The 17,932-nt window shown below is 28.4% G+C and overlaps 1 protein-coding gene across 2 annotated transcripts in view; it reads left to right on the top strand.

Annotated features, from left to right (window-relative positions):
• Positions 1-17,932, top strand: part of LOC107436611 (neurotrimin) — a 221,559-nt gene that overhangs the window by 151,111 nt on the left and 52,516 nt on the right. The window contains exon 2 of one of the 2 annotated variants that reach the window (XM_021148982.3): positions 14,362-14,609. In XM_021148982.3, the coding sequence (XP_021004641.2) occupies positions 14,362-14,609 (248 nt within the window). The remainder of the gene's footprint in view (positions 1-14,361; positions 14,610-17,932) is intronic. The other variant, XM_021148983.3, reaches the window with a different exon arrangement.

Raw genomic sequence — 17,932 nt, 5'->3', positions numbered from 1 at the left:
CATGTTCCCATAGCAAATCAATACTTTTGGGGGTACTAAAGTGGAGATTAATCGTTCAGGTCAAAATTGCTATCTGAGTATGAATGAATGTATGAATGGTTCCCCCCTATAAACAAGCTGTGACGTATGTGTGACGGAAGTCGTATTCTTGACCATAGATAGCACCACTGAGAAACAAGAAACGCACCCTCTTCCTTAAATTCGCTTGTTTTGACCAGGCAAGCTTGCTGGTTGACAAGTGACATTATAAAAAAACAACAAAAACACTTAGAGCAGAGGAAGAACAAACTTGCTTATGAAATGATTTCTGCTTATCCTTTCGGTGGATCCAATATCATCCACTCACTTGAGACGTTATCTATACTCATCTTATTCTAACATGCATGTTCAATACATACTTTCAATTTATAGTGAATATATACGGTTAGCTGGGTACATGGGAAGGAGCTTGAAAAGAGTAGATGGCACCACTGAAACACAAGAAACGCACCCTCTTCCTTAAATTCGCTTGCTGGTTGACAAGTGACATTATAAACAACAACAGAAAAGAACAAAACAAAAACACTTAGAGCAGAGGAAGAGCAAACTTGCTTATGAAATGATTTCTGCTTATCCTTTTGGTGGATCCAATATCATCCACTCACTTGAGACATTATCTATACTCATCTTATTCTAACATGCATGTTCAATACATACTTCCAATTTATAGTGAATATATACAGTTAGCTGGGTACATGTATATGTGCATTTGAACTGATATATCCCAGAGTGACACAGTCAATAGTAGAGTTTTGAATTGTAAAGAACATAGAAGAAAGGTACGATATTAACATATATGTAAATCTAGTAAATCTGAAAAGAATTTCTCGAAAAAAGTTTTTATTTTTATTTGTGCTCGGGCATTTCTGTATGAATACAAAAGAAATCGAACAGGAAATTTTTATATAAGCAAAAAAAAAGAAATAAAAACGTCTAAAAAGTAAAAAGAAATTGTCTAAAAATAAAAATAAAGATATTCCACATGCAAAAATGTGCATACTGTTACAAAAAGAGAACATTTTCTTAGCACTGCAGACAATAACAATCTTTCTATCCTAAAATACTCACATTGAAACTTTAAACAAATTTTTTCAAGTGCTATTTTTCCCATTAAACTATTTTTGAGAGTATTTGTGGGCTAGAAAAGCAAAGCGTCACGTGGTTTTATGCGCTTGACATTTCCGCTCTTCTAATCATTATGGTCTTTTTTCTGCCATTTCATCCTGTCTGTATAAATTTAACTCAAACCAACACTTTGAAAAGCGCACTTACCGAGCACTTTTGTATTCTCATTTTATTCAAAAGGGTGGAAAACGCTCAATTTTTAGCTTGGTCTTTATTGCTATGTTACATAACTAACAGTGTTAAGTTAGGTTAGCTATTAATATTATATCTTATTTTTAATTAGTATGTTAGAATTGGTGTGAGTTGAAAAGAATATTTTGAGGTCTTAGTGCTGCACGAAGGTTCATATTTTGTATTATTTTTATCCTTTCTTTTTCTACCAGCACTACAGCCGATTGACTGCCTTGGCTGTCCCAGACAGCTTATTTCAACATGATATCTGTGATATATGATTGTTTTATACTTTTAACTAGCATGTTATGATTAGTGTTATTTGAAAGAAATTTCTTGAGCAACTTGAGTTCATATTTTGCATTATTTTCATCCTTTTTTCTCTAAAAGCACTACAGCCAAATGCCTGTCTTAGCTGTCTCAGGCAGCTTATTTCATCACGATCTCGGTGATGACAATACTCTCTATCTATTTACTTTACTACACAATTACTTTTTTTTCATTTTCTTAAATAAAAAAGGCATATTAAACCAGTAGGGATTCCCTGCTCATTTTATTACAAGATATTAACATTCATAATTAATTAATTATATTCTATTATTACAAATATATGTGATTCCAGGGCAGATTGTGCTCCGGAAAAAAATCCTGATTTCCGGGATTTTTGCTAACAGTTATCCGGAAGTTTCCGGAGATCGAAGGTCCAGACGTTTCAAAAAATCATTGATCACAGAAGTTTCCAGAAATCAAATTTTCAAAGGTGGAACTTAAAAACAGAGTTTATTTTATTTGTTTGTAAAGGAGAGCCAGAGAGATACATACTTTATAAGCTTATATTCATGATTAATATTCATTTTTTATCAGTGAATAGTTGTTACAATCATAAACTCAAGAAAAAAGGCATATTTGTAAATTTTAATTACTTCTCCAGGTCATCATAGGTATGTGTAAATGGTATAGGTATGTGTCAAATTTTAAATATATTTTAAGTAAACTACGAAATATTGAGAAAAAGGAAAAAGCCTTATTTAATTTTTTCTTCTAATTTTTCAATTTAAACTTTTTTTTTCCTCCTCTTTTTAACTCACGAAATTTTCAGGAATTTAGACTTGTGCTCGCAATCACCCTGTGATTCTGTATTACTATTCTATATATACAATTTATATAGGATTCGATGTATACGATTGTATTCTATATGGGAGATTCGAAAAATACTATTGCACTTATTCTATCTAGACGACTCGATAAATATGATTCTATTTTATACATACAACTTTATTAAGTAAAGCATTTTATTTAGTATTTCAATTACAAACACAAGTTAAAACATTTTAGAAACATGTTCATTCACGTGAATGAAGAACATACTTGTTGATTTCTGAGTTATTTCCACATGCTATGTTGTCCAGGAAATCCGTACTTTATAACAAGTTTTCCATCTATTTCCATTGCTAACTGCAAAATTCATCATGAAATAGATTTTAACGTAGTTTGGCATCATCAAAGGAAGAGGAAGGATTGAGGTTTCAGAAATATTTTAGTACATCCAAAAGGATTTCGTTTATCTTAAAGCATCCTTAACATTCCGGATGTAGCTGGGGAGTTTTGCTTCATTACTCAAGAGATTCCGAGAAGAAACCTTACTTATGCCGACTAAAAATAGCTTCTTTGCATGTCAAAGCGCTCGTTTCGTTTTAAATTGAAAGCATGAAATACAAGTTGATGATGGAATAATGATAAGTTCTCATTAGATCCTTTGAATCTTAAATTTTCTTAGAAAAATGTTAAAAAGCCGTTTTTCTTTATTTAATTACCGTAAATCTAAAGATAGATCAATTATATATGGATTACATTTATATATGCATATTTTGAAAAAAAATACGAAAATAATTTCTCTTGAAAATGAAATTAATTCTGCAGTTATTTGTAAAATTATTTTTATTATTATTAGTTTTAAATTATTTCTGTTTACTAAATTATTATTATTATTTAGTTTTTTTTCAGTTTTAAATTGTTATAAGTTTGTTAAATTGTTATAATTGTTATAAATCAACTGTATAGTGATCAAATGTAAATATTTTTTGATTTATTTTTCTATTAAAAAATGAGAAATTATTATTATTATCAGTATTTGAAAATAAGGCTGTTTGATTCAACAGAAAAGTTTTTAAAATGTCTTTTAGTAAAAAAAAAAAAAAAAAAAAAAAAAAAAAATTTAATAGCTTCTAAATATTTTGCCCCGATAAGATTATTTTCTTTTCCATCTAATCTATTTTATAATCATTCTTTTATTTAAAAATTATAACGTATAACATTCGATAGTATTCAATTTTATTACGCACTTTCTAAGAAAGAGGTAAGTTTTCAAACCATTTGAAATAGGTATATTAAGTACGTTATGTGAGCATTACAACAAATATACAATGAAAGTTATGAATGGATTTTCACGCGTATTAAAATTAGAAGCACTACCTAAACTGCAAAATGTTTTTAATAAATTAAATGTCAGTAAAGTTTTGTTTATTAACATAAAATATGCTACTTATAAAACATTAAAGAGATTGAAAATTTAGGTAATACTTTTGTATAAATAACAACATTAAAACTCTTTCGTTTTCATAAAATGTCTTTGGTAAATAATAGGAGTAGAAATTCTATTTTGGGAATTCAAGGCTAAAAGCATACCGTTGAATTATAATTAGATTTATATTTCAAAGGAGGAGTTATTTTTAGAATCTTGTTCCTCTTTCACTTCCATATTAGGAAGCTGTAAATGATTTTCCTTAATGCGTAAGGTTACAAGACTGAACCTTTTTATTCATTTTCCATTAGTATTTAATGCGAGACAGATGATTTTCGCATGTCTCTTGCTGAATAACGTGTTCCATAAATTATCTGCCGGAATCATCCGGAGTTCTGTACACACCCCTCCCTTGTGGAGTGGGGATGTGAACTGTTCTAACTACCAGCCTACCTTTAAATAAACCTTTTTAGAACGTATTGTGGCTTATGACTGCATTATTAAAGCTGAATACAACAATGATATCAAGGATGTAGCCCTGTTATATATATATATATATATTAATTTTATTCTTATTGTCTTGTAAACCTGANTATATATATACAGAGAAAGTAAATGTACAATTCCTTATTTTTCTTATTCCCATCTCACTCAAAATTTTTTAGATACATGACTTACAAATCCCATCACCATAACATTCAAAACCTAATAATCAGTAAAGAAAATTATGTTTACGGAATTAAAATGGATACTTAAAATCTTTCAACCATTTAAAAAAAATATCGGGTCAAAGAAAGTAGAATGCCAATCTTGAAATTAAACTAACCGGAAATGAAATGTGTCAATCAAACGCTTTCATAACAGGTGTTACATTGATGCAGGGCAAGACAGGAAATCATTCAAAATTTAAAAACATCCATCTGAAGTACTAAGATTTCGTAAATACATCTTAATAATAATATATTTCAGTAAGTTATGGCAAATAAAAAGCATAACATTTATAAATTTCGCTACGTGAAATTTATTGAATTGTGGCATTTACTTTATATAATAACTTAAAAATATTATGAGATGCAGTGATAGAATGTTAAAATGCATACAGGCATCTCGATCGAATGAATAAATTATATCATCTTTTCGAAGACATATACTACCTTACTTTTCAATTTAATTTTATATTTAATTGAGCTCTACGCATTCTTAAGTCAAAGTACTTCTTCTTAAGTCAAAGATCTTAATTTTTTAAATATTCCAGCTTAACTCGCAAAAGCAAGATAATATTTTATTGTTAAATATCAGAATGTTTACAAAAAATAAATAATTTCGAAATATAATATAATAGTTTTAATGTTTTTATAATTTTATTAACATAATAAATAAAAGCCCAAAATTAAGCCATTTCTATCTTTCGAACTTTCAAAGCTATATTTTCATATGAGATGCTATTCCAGATGAAACATTTTATGTTAATTGATAAAAACTTTTCAGGAAAAAAATGAGATTTCTATTAATTCAATCTTTTGTTTAATTCTGAAATACACTTCTGTTGTTCATGTTAAACTAAAAGAATCCTTAAAATCTATTGTTTAGACCACTTTTAGAACTTAAAACACTCAACTGGAATGTAATTTAAATAATCAAAAGTATGTATTAAAAATATTGTCAAGCATAAATTTTGATTTTAATAAATTAATTAGGTCGCTTTTGCAAAAACCAAATCTGAAAAGTATGTAAAAAACATCAGGTTTCAATGTTCTAGAAATAATTTCATTGTTAATTATTCATATTTTCAGGACGTTGTAATAATACCTTTGTTATTTGTTCTAAGTGATCAGTGATCACAAATATTATCTATTAAATTTATCTCCGCATTGTCCTATAACAGTCTAAAGTGTTCTATGTTTTATTGGTTTAATGACTCCTAAAACTATCAGCTTTGTTTAACTAGCATGAACAGATTATAATGTTCGATTGAATGGCGGAGAAATGAAATAGTTACCTAGAATTTCTTTATAAATGTAATGGTCGACGCCTTTTTTATTTATTTTTCATATTTATTTATCGAACTAATGATCGATTTGCACATGATTTAAAAATATAGAGGTTATTATTTTATATTTGTCACTACTGTTTAATCTTTATACGTATTATAAATTGTTTAATCTTTAATTTCACTGTACAGAACTAAGCTATATCGTACAGATGCAGCTTTGTTCGTAGTATTGTTATGATGCAGAGAGATATAACAGCTCAGGTGTTATCCATGTCGTCAGACTGAGGTCAAAACTACCTGGCTTCCCTATCTTTATTCTTACTAGATGGCTAGGTACGTCTTAAAACTTGGCTAGGTACGTCTCCAGAATGTGGGGATGTGATGATAGTAAGACGGTCAGCATTACCCTTCGGCTGCGTTAACTTCCCGACAAGCCTCTACTTATTCTAAGTTTCTATCTTTAATAGATTGACAGATCAGCACCTGAGCTATTGTACTATCAAAGCTCACAGATGCCATTTAGTAAACAAAAATAGAAGGTTTTATTTTTTTTTTTCATTATTGTGGATTTTTTTTGTTACTATTATGAATGAGAAAAAAAGTGAAAAATTTCAAGATTGGAAAATGAAATTGTCTTATTAATAAATAATAAAAAATATATATATAACCTATTTATTAATGGAATAGGTACGAAATTGAATGAAAATTCAAAAAAAAACGAACATATTTTTTTTTACCTGGATAGAACGAAAAAAAAGAGAAAAAAAGCCCTCAATCCTCTGAAGATTGTCGGAAGAGGAGATTTAATTCCATTTTAGCATATGTATAGTTTTTGACACTTTCTGGTTAAAATTTTTTACTACACAACAATGCTAACAAGTGAAATCAGAAAAAATCTTAACAATGCAGACACTTAAAAATTTTAAAGAATATTAAGAAGACCTGTATAAATTCATATATATTATTTACATGTAGTGATTGACAAAATTATTATAAATTAGCTATCGTGAAAAAAGAGGAAAATGTTACTTTATAAATTTAAGAAACAAAAAATGAAGTTTCCAGTGAAAATCAGAAGATTCAACATTTATGGTTCAAACTGTCATTCAACATGGTAAAAGCATGCTACCACCATCTAACACATTATCAGATAAATTTCAATGCAATAATGTAAAATGTATGTATAAAAAGCTTATTTCTAAGAAAAAGCAAAAATTCAGATTATAAATAGTAACTTTTTAACCTCTTAACCTTTTATACCCGAGATTATCTGGGCCTAGACGACTTTGCCCGAGACAATTGTAATGTTAACCCTATGACGCAGATGGGATACTGGTGTCCCTCTTATATATTTTTCTGTTGTTCTAATTACAAGCAAAAATGTGCTTTTATATTTTTTAATTGTAAAAACCACTAATAGTTACTAAAATTTGTTAGATTATCGGAACTATATTTCTACTAAAAAGTAAAATTAAAAAAAAAAGTATTATGGATTATTTTTTTCATTCCTATTCAAAAATTTATCAATAATTAAATTTGTAAATTAACGAAATTTCTATGATGAATAGAAAGTGTTTCTCTTAGATGTAAATAAATATAAAGTTGAAAATTATTTGTTTGGAAATGAGTCGTATTTGCTACAGTTTACCTTTGATGCATAAAAAGAAACCGTTGCCTCATGCTGTATTTCATAATAGAAAAATGCAAAATATTATATATTCATTCATTTTGGCCTAAATTAATTAAAAATAATGAAAAATGTATTAAAATTGTTTCAATAAAAACTCTGCATCAAAGGGTTAAGGGGTTAATTTCTAAATCCTTTCTTCCGCAGCGAAAATCATTTCTTTCAATGCGAGAATTTCTTGCTCTGTGCCATAAAAAGAAAGGAAGAAAAATCAGTGTAAGTCTTATTGCCCCTAGTGGTCAGTGAGAAAGAGAAAAATAATAGTTTGAAGTGAGTTAGTTTTTGTACCTCCCTCGTCGTATATAAACATGCTTGTGAAGTCAGGATACGATCTTTCCCGTCTTGAAGAGAGTGCAGCTCTAAAGGCCTCAAGTGGCCCGTGGTCTTCAAATAAGAACCCTTCGTTCGTTACCTATCTCATCTGAGAAAAGGAAAAAATTGCATTAAGTTCATTCTTAAGTATAAGAGTGGGAGGGTTGAGAAGAAAATAAATAAACTCGGAAGAGGCTAAAATGTTTGGAGTGGAAAATGTCACGATGTTTTTGTTTGGTTTGATAATAATTGTTTATGGCTTGGTTATAAGAGAAAATGTTTCGATGAGATTAAATCATCGATTTAGAATGAAAAAAATTTTGAGAATTTGTTCTTGAATTGCTTATAATATATGGGATCTTTTAAAAGCAAAATATGGTGAATTAAGAAAATTAAGCAGAAAATGTTGAATGCGTAATTTTAAAGGAAAATGACAATACATTTTTTGTTCATATTTAAATTGATGAAATATGAGCAATGAAAACCGAATAAGCAAAGAAATAAACATTTGAATGTATGTAAATGCAAGGAAAAAATAAATTTTTGCCCAATTTATATCTAATTATTATTATTATTATTTTCGCAAGGAGAATTAGTCTTTATGTTAAAAGTCAACCGAAAATTAGATCACAATTTATAATTTTTTATTCAATTGACTTGCTATCTTGGTTCCATAAGATAATGCTTTGCTGAGCTGATATTATAAATTTAAAAAGGTTAAAAAAGTTGTTTGCTTTTTCACATGTCTTTGCAGGAAAAATGCTTTTGATTAAATATATTTTTTAAAAAAAACTGTTAAAAATGGAAGGGTTATCTTCGCATATAATATTCTATATCTTTAGAAAACATTTATCAAATTTTTTAACCAGTCTTTTTTTTTAATATTCAAGAAATTAAGGATAATTAATCTAAAAATAAAATAACATAAGTCTCTAAACAAGAAATTTGAAAAACATGTTTTGTGAAAAAATATTGAAAACCAATATTTGAAATTTTATCCAATTATAATACTATTCTAAGTCATTTTTTTAAGAAATTTCAGTCACTTTTTATTGTTTTAAATTCAGAACTTATTTGCAAGAAATTATGTTTTCATTAGATATTACAATAAAAATTTTTGCTTTTTTTAAAAAAAGAAAAATTACGGACATATGTTTCTTAAATGCTTACTATACATGCATTTTTGTAAGCAAATTATTGTGGATAAAGTAAATTGAAAATAAATCATTAAAAGTACAATTTTGAAAAGAAATGCTTACACGTATTTATTTTAATGTATCGTTTTTTTAATTATTTAAGAGTTGCAATAAGCAAGATAAATAGGAAAGCGCACGAAATAAAACAAAAATTATTTCAAAAATTTTATAAAATTGTGTATCTGTAAACCATCAAAAATATGCTTTGAAATTGTACCTAATGGTCTGAAATAAATTATTAAAGTTAACCATAAAAAAAAAACAATCAAGCTATTATTGCCATATATTAAAATCGTATATTATTCTAAAATCAAACAAATTTAAAAATCAGTCTTCTTACTGCATTCGTAAGTGAAATGTTTATAATCAATAATTTCTTGATTTGTTTTTTAAAATTTGAGGAAATAATCATTAATCTAATAATTAATTCGCGAACAATATCAATTGAACTATTATGATAAAAAGGAAGACTTAATTTTTAAAAGGATTTAATGAATCTAAATTAATAATCATATTATGTTATTAAGTCTTAAGTTAAATCCCAATTATATACAAGCTCTTATATTATTTCGCTAATTGTAAATTAAGGAAACTTGATCCAAATAATATTTATTTAAGAAGATTAGAATGTTAGGTAATTCAATTTAATCATAGATCTTTAGAAAATATTCTACAAATATTTTTATAAAATCACTTAATTTCGATGAATAGTTAATTGTGTTTTGAAAACATGAACTATAGCTAACTATAAATAGAACATTCCTTTTATACTAGATATTACTACTTAGGATTCTGATAACTACAAACTGTTTAATACAAATAAATTTATAAGTATAAGATTAAATTTATATCATTAGATAAGCCAAATTAATTAATTATACTAGTTTATACTGCTTGTGGGTGAATTAATATGTTGATCAAAAAAAAAACTGTAATTTTGAAAATATGTATTGAACATGATACTTTTTTAACAGTATATTAATTTCATTATCCTTTAACTATAAGTTAATTGATAATTTTAACAAGCAGTAAAAATAAAAATAAATACAATTATTTAATTAGTTATTAATGAGCTTTAAATTCAGTCAATAATAATAAGTTAAATTTAGTTATTAATAAAGGAGCGCCTTTTTGAAATTAATTTTTTGACTTCTTTATGCATGAAAAGAAGACATAAATGAATTGGTGATTTGATTGAAACTAAGCAATTTTTTTTAGACAAAACGTTTTGTTGCTATATACATTTAAGTTCCTTTCTTCTTAATTCCTCATTTCTTATTAAAATCATAATTTATTATATTACTTATTATTATATATTATATTTTATTTTATATTATACATTATGTTGCGTATTACATATTATTATATTTCTATTATTATTTGGAATAAAACGTTCTCAATAAACATAAGTAATTGTAATTGGAAATGTTTCAGTATTGCATATGGATTTTTTTTTACTATTTAGCAATACATCCACAATAAAGCATTGTATTTTTTTTTCAAAACAAACTGGTATCGGTCAAAACGAACACCGATTTGAATAGTGTCCTTAATAAATAGCTGTAATAAAACAATAATTTAAATAAGTAAATATAAAGTTAGTAAGATATTTAAAAAAATGGAGAAAAAAAAACTTTTGCCTTAAAGCTAAAATGGAAATAAGTTCGACTAGTTCCGAGAGCTCACTAGACAATATGTCAATCAAGAGTACAATTCAACCGTAGTTTTCCTGACAAAAAAATTCCAATTTTAAGAGCTCGGAGCATGTAGCCCTTACTTCTATTTTAGCTGTCCATTTTAAATGAATAACGAATCCAATTCACTTCTTTCATTCTGAAGAAACTCATCCTGTTTTAAGAGCTCAAAAACATGCAGCCCTTTTCATTTTAACTTTCTATTTCATGTGAAAAACGTGTCCATTTCACCTGTAAGCTTTCATATACGGATCATTCTGTTTTCAGCACTCGAAAACATGGCGACCTTTTTTCATTTTAACTGTCCAAATTACGTGAATAACCAGTCCATTTCACAGGTAGTCTTTCTGATAAGGATTATTGTGTTTTCAAACCTCGAAAACGAAAACATGTTAATCTTTTTACCATTTTAACTGTCTATTTTATAGTGAGAACGAGTCAATTTCACCTATTTAAAACGCTAAAACAATTTTGAGATTTCTTTCATTTTAGTTGTCTATTTACGTGAATAACAAATGTTATATATGGTGTCTTTTTGACAAAGAAAATTTTGTTTTTAAAACCCGTTCTACCAGTTGTAATCCTGATGAGGAGAGTTTGGGTTTTTTTGCCTGCCGAAAAAAATCATACCTCATTCCATTTTAATTAAGCAGGCAAGGTCATTTATTTTTAAATGAATATCTACACTGAAGAGCCATTACATTATGACCACCCTCCATCTATAACAATAGGCTCGCCCAGGTTTTTATGGTTTCTCGCCCAGGAACAATGTCTTCATGGGGCACATTACGACCCATAATCCGCATAGAACAATCCCTGACGTCTGTAAGCTACTTGAATATAGTTGCAGACCAGGTTCACCCATTCATGGCAGCAGTTTTTCCTGCGGGGGATGGTGTTTACCAACAGGATAATGCACCATGTCATAAGGGTCGAATCGTCATGGATTGGTTCGAGGAACATTCCAGTGACTTTCAAGTCATGTCTTGGCCCCCAAATTCACCTGACCTTAATCCAATAGAGCATTTGTGGTCCTACTTGGAAAACCAAATTCGTGCTGCCACGCTACCCCCTCGCAATGTGAGGGAATTGCAGGACCAGTTGGTGAGCACTTGGTACCAGATACCTCAGACTACCTATCAGCACCTTGTGGAATCAATGCCATGGCTGGTGTTAGCAGTTTTGAGGGCTGAAGGTGGTCCTACATATTATTAGCAGGGTGGTTATAATGTAATGGCTCTTCGGTGTATATTTTAATAAAAAGTGGTAGTAACTATTTTTAATTTGTTAACCGAATTGTAAATGAATAATCTATCTCTAAGAGATATACAATGTGCCAAAAATATTCATTTCGTTTTTTTCCCTAATAAAAACATGAAATGTTACTTCTCCAGTTTTCATTTATCAAAATTTCTCAGGGAAATAAAACTCGCATAAGTCAAAATTTCAGAACGTTAAAAATTTATTTCCTAACACTTCATTGAGCATTATATCTGAAAAACTTTCTATCTTATTAACTTTCAACTCCCACTAAGGAAATGACTGTATTAAAAATGATTTCATTCATACCTGTCATTATGTTTCTTACCACTTTCTCTCAAAAGAAATTTCTTGCAAAACAGTTTTGTAGAAAAGAGGAGCATAACTAAGAATTGCGCAGCAGGGAAAGTCAGCGCTCGAAATAATAGTTGTAGAATGCATCATTAAGGAAACTATTCATCATCATTACGTCTTGAAAAACTAGCAACGCTAGAACAAATTTAAAATACAATTGCTAGGTATGGAAAGATTAGTTGGACTTTTGAGCGGTGGAAATGGAGCTAATGATGTTTTTACGTGCGAGAAAATGAAATAGTGAAGTTTTTACTTTCGAATATTTTAACGTAATATTTCGTATTATGATGAACTGTTACTATAATTCATAGTTATGATGTAACGAGATGGAGGAAAAATTCAGAATCTTATTCTGCATTAAAAGGATATGTAATAGCAATAAATCTTTTGCATAATGAAGCGGTTTAAATTGCTTTTGTTAATATCTAGATGTTTAAAAAATTTTAATTATTACTCTCAAAGAAAAAAATGATTATCGAATATTTTAACGTAATATTTCATAATATGATGAACTGTTACTATAATTCATAGTCATAAGGTAACAAGATGGAGAAAAAATCGTTTCTTATTTCGTATAAAATGTATACGTAATTGCAATAAATATTTTGCCTAATTAAACAGTTTAAATTACTTTTCCCACTTTCTAAATATTTAAGAAAATTGAATTATTTCTCTAAGAGAGAAAAAAAAAGGAATAATCTCGTACTTAACTGTGTTGTTAAACATATGCGATGTTTTGCAAATTTCATATGGCTTCACTCTAATCTAGTTCCAAGCTCAAAAAAGTAACAATTTTAAAAATTCGTTTTTTTCCTTTTAGTTATTTGGATGTATATGTAAAACTAACATAAAATACACTTAGTTCTCAAAATTTTCGGTCATAAATAAGGTTTCGAACACAAATACTACATAAATGATTTTTGATTAGAAAATATTTTGAACTAAATTTATTTTAAAAACAGTGAGATATTTTTTTAATTACATGCAACTTGCAATTAGGAGGTTTAATTATTAATTTCATGCAATTTGGCGCTTAGGGTTCCCTGCAGAGGTATAGTTGAGGCAGAAATAATTTGATTAAAATATTAAAAATTAAAAAAAAAAGATTTTTGAGTTTTTAAGATTCATTGACTTCTGAAAAGGATTTTCTTTCAATCAGAGTATTAATCAAAAGTCACAGTTCACTTTCGTTTTCTAAATCCCATTTGCAATCAAAGATTTCAAAGATTTTAATATTATTTTAAAAAACATTGCATGAGTTGCTTATAATTGCATATAATCCAAAAGTTTTAAATGAATATTTTATACATTTAAGCACATAAGATATCTTATATACATGTTTAAGCAAAGAAGATATCTTATATATATATTTTTTTCTTCATATATCTTATACATATGAAGAAAAAAAAACATGTTTCAATACTTCAAAATAAAGATTAAGATTCCATTTCTAGGGTCGTAAGCGAAATCGAACTATTCTTGATGCCAATGATTCTCACTTAATTAATGGAATAGTACCTGCTAGGAACCTTTTACCACAGTACCAATTACCACAATACCAGTAGCATCGATTACCCTGATATCAGTGCATCCATTACTACATTACCATTAATAGCTATTACGTACCACAATATCAATAGTATCTGTTACCACAATGCCAGTAGTATATATTACCGCAATATCAGTAGTATCTATTACAACATTATCAGTTGTATTGATTACAAAAATACCAGTAGTATCTCTTACCACAATTTCAGTAGTATTTATTATCACAATACCAGTAGCAACTAATACTACATTTAGTCATGCATCACTGGCATCAATAACAGTTTGAACATATTTTTACGATCTTCGATAACGCATTAAAATAAAAAAAAATTGCCATTTTTAAGATTTAATAGCTTTACTGACACCTTAAAGGAATTTTCAAACAATCCAAACTATTTTTAATTATTTATTTTTCTTAAGGTAATGAATAAATTTTCATCAGTAATTTTACTCTCTTTCAGGTGTCACTTGTAAACAGATAAAAACGAGCAAGCTACCACCTCCTCCTTTCTACCCAAAGCCGTCCTATTCTTTTTCAAAGTTCTCAGGCCTGACCATCGTACAACCAGCCGCCTTATTGGATGGAAAGCAATTTGTAGTAGAGCCTGTCACCACACGCAATGTCACCACACAAATTGGACAGACTACTTACCTCCATTGTATAGTAGATAAGCTTGAAGATAAAACGGTGGGTGGGCTACAAAGGCAGGTAAAGCCAGCATGTTCCTGAGGAGCATGACCAACTAGTATTTTTTTTATCCTACTAACTTTAATTCTTTCACCCTGATTAAGATAATTACTTTTGCTTGCTGAGATTTAAAATGCAATTAAGTAGAGACTGTTTACTTAGTTTCAATGTTAATTTTAAGAAAGCTTCTAACTATGCCTTATTGAAGCTGCATTCTGTATCATCCATCAGTATATGTATAATTTTTTTCAAGGATTTTTCCAAACAAAAAAGAAGCATCTTCAATTCGAACCTGGTTCCAAATGTGAACAATACCCCCATCTTGTCGTAAAGAATTATCTTACTTTTAGAACGGATGCATAGTTTGCATATAAATATAAAATAATATTGAACTTTTTTTTCAAAATGCCAATTCGGTGAGATTTTGACTTAAGAATAAAAATCAATTCAATCACTCCACACTCTTGTTAGTCTTTGTAAGAAAGGTCGAAGCAACAATTATTCCATTGACAAGGCAAATAAGTAAATATTTTTCGATTTTGACTTTAGTAACATTTCGTATTGTTAGATAGGCTAATTCACCTACATTCTCACTTTGCGACTTAAGTGCTGGCGAATTTTAGTATCGAATTATAATTAATTTGATTTGATTGAAGTAGTTTTAAAATCATATTGTTACACTGAGAAAAAAGGTACGGTATAAACTATCATATCATAGCAAAATTTACCGTGTTTTTGGCTCTAGGGGAACACCAAAAAGTTCTGTAATTTTTACAAAAGCGCTTCGTTAACGATTTTGGTAAAATTAACTATAAAATATGATTTTATAGTAGGTGATAAAAATTAGTAAATGTGATAAAATTTGGTAATTTTATCACGAATCCTTTTAGCATGGCATAACTAAAAATTATTCGGTGAAATTTACTTCTCAGCATGTTTTTTTTTCCTAGCGGGATGGTAATAAGATCTATAATTTTGATAACCAGAATTTCCAGTGAAATGTTACCATTTAACCACTATTATTTATCATTTATTATTTCCCTAATAATGTTACCATTATTTAAGTACCGTATATGACTTTTATGAATTATGACTTTTCGTACCATAAATACTATACCATACAGTACGGTAATTTTACCGGAATTACTGTTCTCCTTGTAGATAGCTCTACATCTAACCATCTATGATATTCGATGATTAGTATTAAATAGAGCACTCAATAACAACATTGATTTAAATCTTGAATATTTCTAATTAAGTATCTTGAAATGTTTCTCTATTATGCTTACAATATTGTACCTCATTCAAATACTTATAAATTTATAACGACATGGATACCAATTATTATTTTTTCATCATGAGCTGAAAATATTGATACTTAATCAAAAAACAAATTCAATTAAGCTAATTCTACGTTTTTTGGTATCTGTAAACAAAATAAGGAAGAAAAATATTTGTTAATCATAACTATATTAAATTTTTCATTTTGAGGCATAGCATTTTTTTTTTGGTCGTATAATGACAAACAATTTTTCAAGCAAATTAACACCCAAGAGAGCAATTAATAATAAAATAATAAATAAGGAAGACCAACTTATTGTTCGTGCAAAAATTCCAGACTATTATAGAAATAATTAAGGTGATTCTGCAAAATGTTTGAAAAGTTTTATCAACCACTATTCATGATAGCACAAATGTTTACCTTCTTTTAATTAGGAAATATATTTAAAATTATAGGGCCTTTTTTTATGAAATAATTTGAAGTACCAAACAATTTTAATATCAAAGTTTCTAAATTTTAATCACGAAATTTAAAAGCAAGTAATTCTGTCTAGACATGAAATTTGCACTTTTTCTTCTTTTGCACTGGGATTTCTAGAACAGTTTCAAACTGAACTTTTGATTTATATGATTTTTAATTTTCTTCAAAAATAATAGTTTCCTTTCAAAGGAAGTTCGAAAAAGAAATTATCTGAAAGATCAATCGTAATTGAAAGATCATTACTGAAGGTAGGGAAAAATAGAAGAGTTTGAAAAATAAAAAACCGCATGAACTTTAAAAATATCTTCATATCTATTACTTCAGCAGTTTTTGATTTATCGATTTAGTTTTATTCTTATTTTTTAACAAGAATTTTTTTAATGCGCAAGTGCATACAAAATCACGATGAGGGATTGGATATTATTATTTCCTTTCCTTTATATCTATATTATAACTGTAAAATGGCGGTTAAAAATCCTCTGAGCAAACATAATTATTTTCGGCTATTCTGTTCTTTCAATGTTTTTACTGAGCGATCCAAGAAGAATAAATTATTACCCTATTGTGTTTCAACTTCACCATAATCTCTTTTCACGTTATTTCAATTTAAAACATTTATTCCAAAAATCCTACTTGATTATAAAGATATCTCTTTTGTTTTATTTTTAATTTGATTTTCTTCGCCAGACACATTCACTCCTAAAAAGGACTGTTGGTATTCTTTTATTTTCTTGGCTGTAACTGGATGCGACCTTCAATATATTACTCCCAATTACGTATAATAGAGACCGATGTAATGAAGGCAGTTTCCGGTTCAAGGGTCTCATGCTTCTTCCATAGTTTCTTTCCCGGTTTTAGGTGCTAAATTGGGGTTGGCCTCAGATGAAATTAACTCCCGTCCGTCACTTCTTGCTTGGCGCGAAATGAGGCGCTGGAACATTAATTTGGAGAGTAGGTTTCGCTGAATGGAGAATAGGGTCAATTCACATGTGTCTCGTTTCCGGATAAATTACCAACTATTCTCGCATAATTTTTCCGGATAATTTTGCTAAAACGTATTTATTGCTGTTATTATATAAAATACTGTACAACCCCGTCTTTTGTTTTAGAAAATGATCTATGTGAAATTGTTATTCAAGATGAGAAATTACTGAAGTCGTTAGTTTAATGTAGAAAAAAAAATGGTTGGAAATTGAATATGATGAGAATATAAAAGCAGTTTTTATGTTAATAACAGGAATTTTTTTTCGTGTGTGTATTGTAAGAAAAAATATTATATCGTTTAATAAAAGGCTAAGCCTCCTGTACAAAAACGTTCCCTGAGTAGCTTTTGTTCTGTCAGAGTGGGGAGGGTATTTCTTGGTTGCAAATGGACTCAACTACCATTTTTATTCTAAAAATGTCCTAAGAGAAAAATTCAAGGAAATTATTTTGCTACAAATTACTTTACGTATAATGATAATATTTCTAGAGGGGGAAAAACGCACGTCTGATTGATAAAAACAGAAATGGTCTCATTAAACCGTTCATTTTGTAATTTTTCATTTCAGATGGTAACGGCTTACAGAAAATTCTGGTTCTT

This window comes from Parasteatoda tepidariorum, chromosome 5, assembly GCF_043381705.1.
Source record: "Parasteatoda tepidariorum isolate YZ-2023 chromosome 5, CAS_Ptep_4.0, whole genome shotgun sequence".
NCBI lineage: Eukaryota > Metazoa > Arthropoda > Arachnida > Araneae > Theridiidae > Parasteatoda > Parasteatoda tepidariorum.
This window is presented reverse-complemented; position numbering and strand designations above follow the sequence as displayed.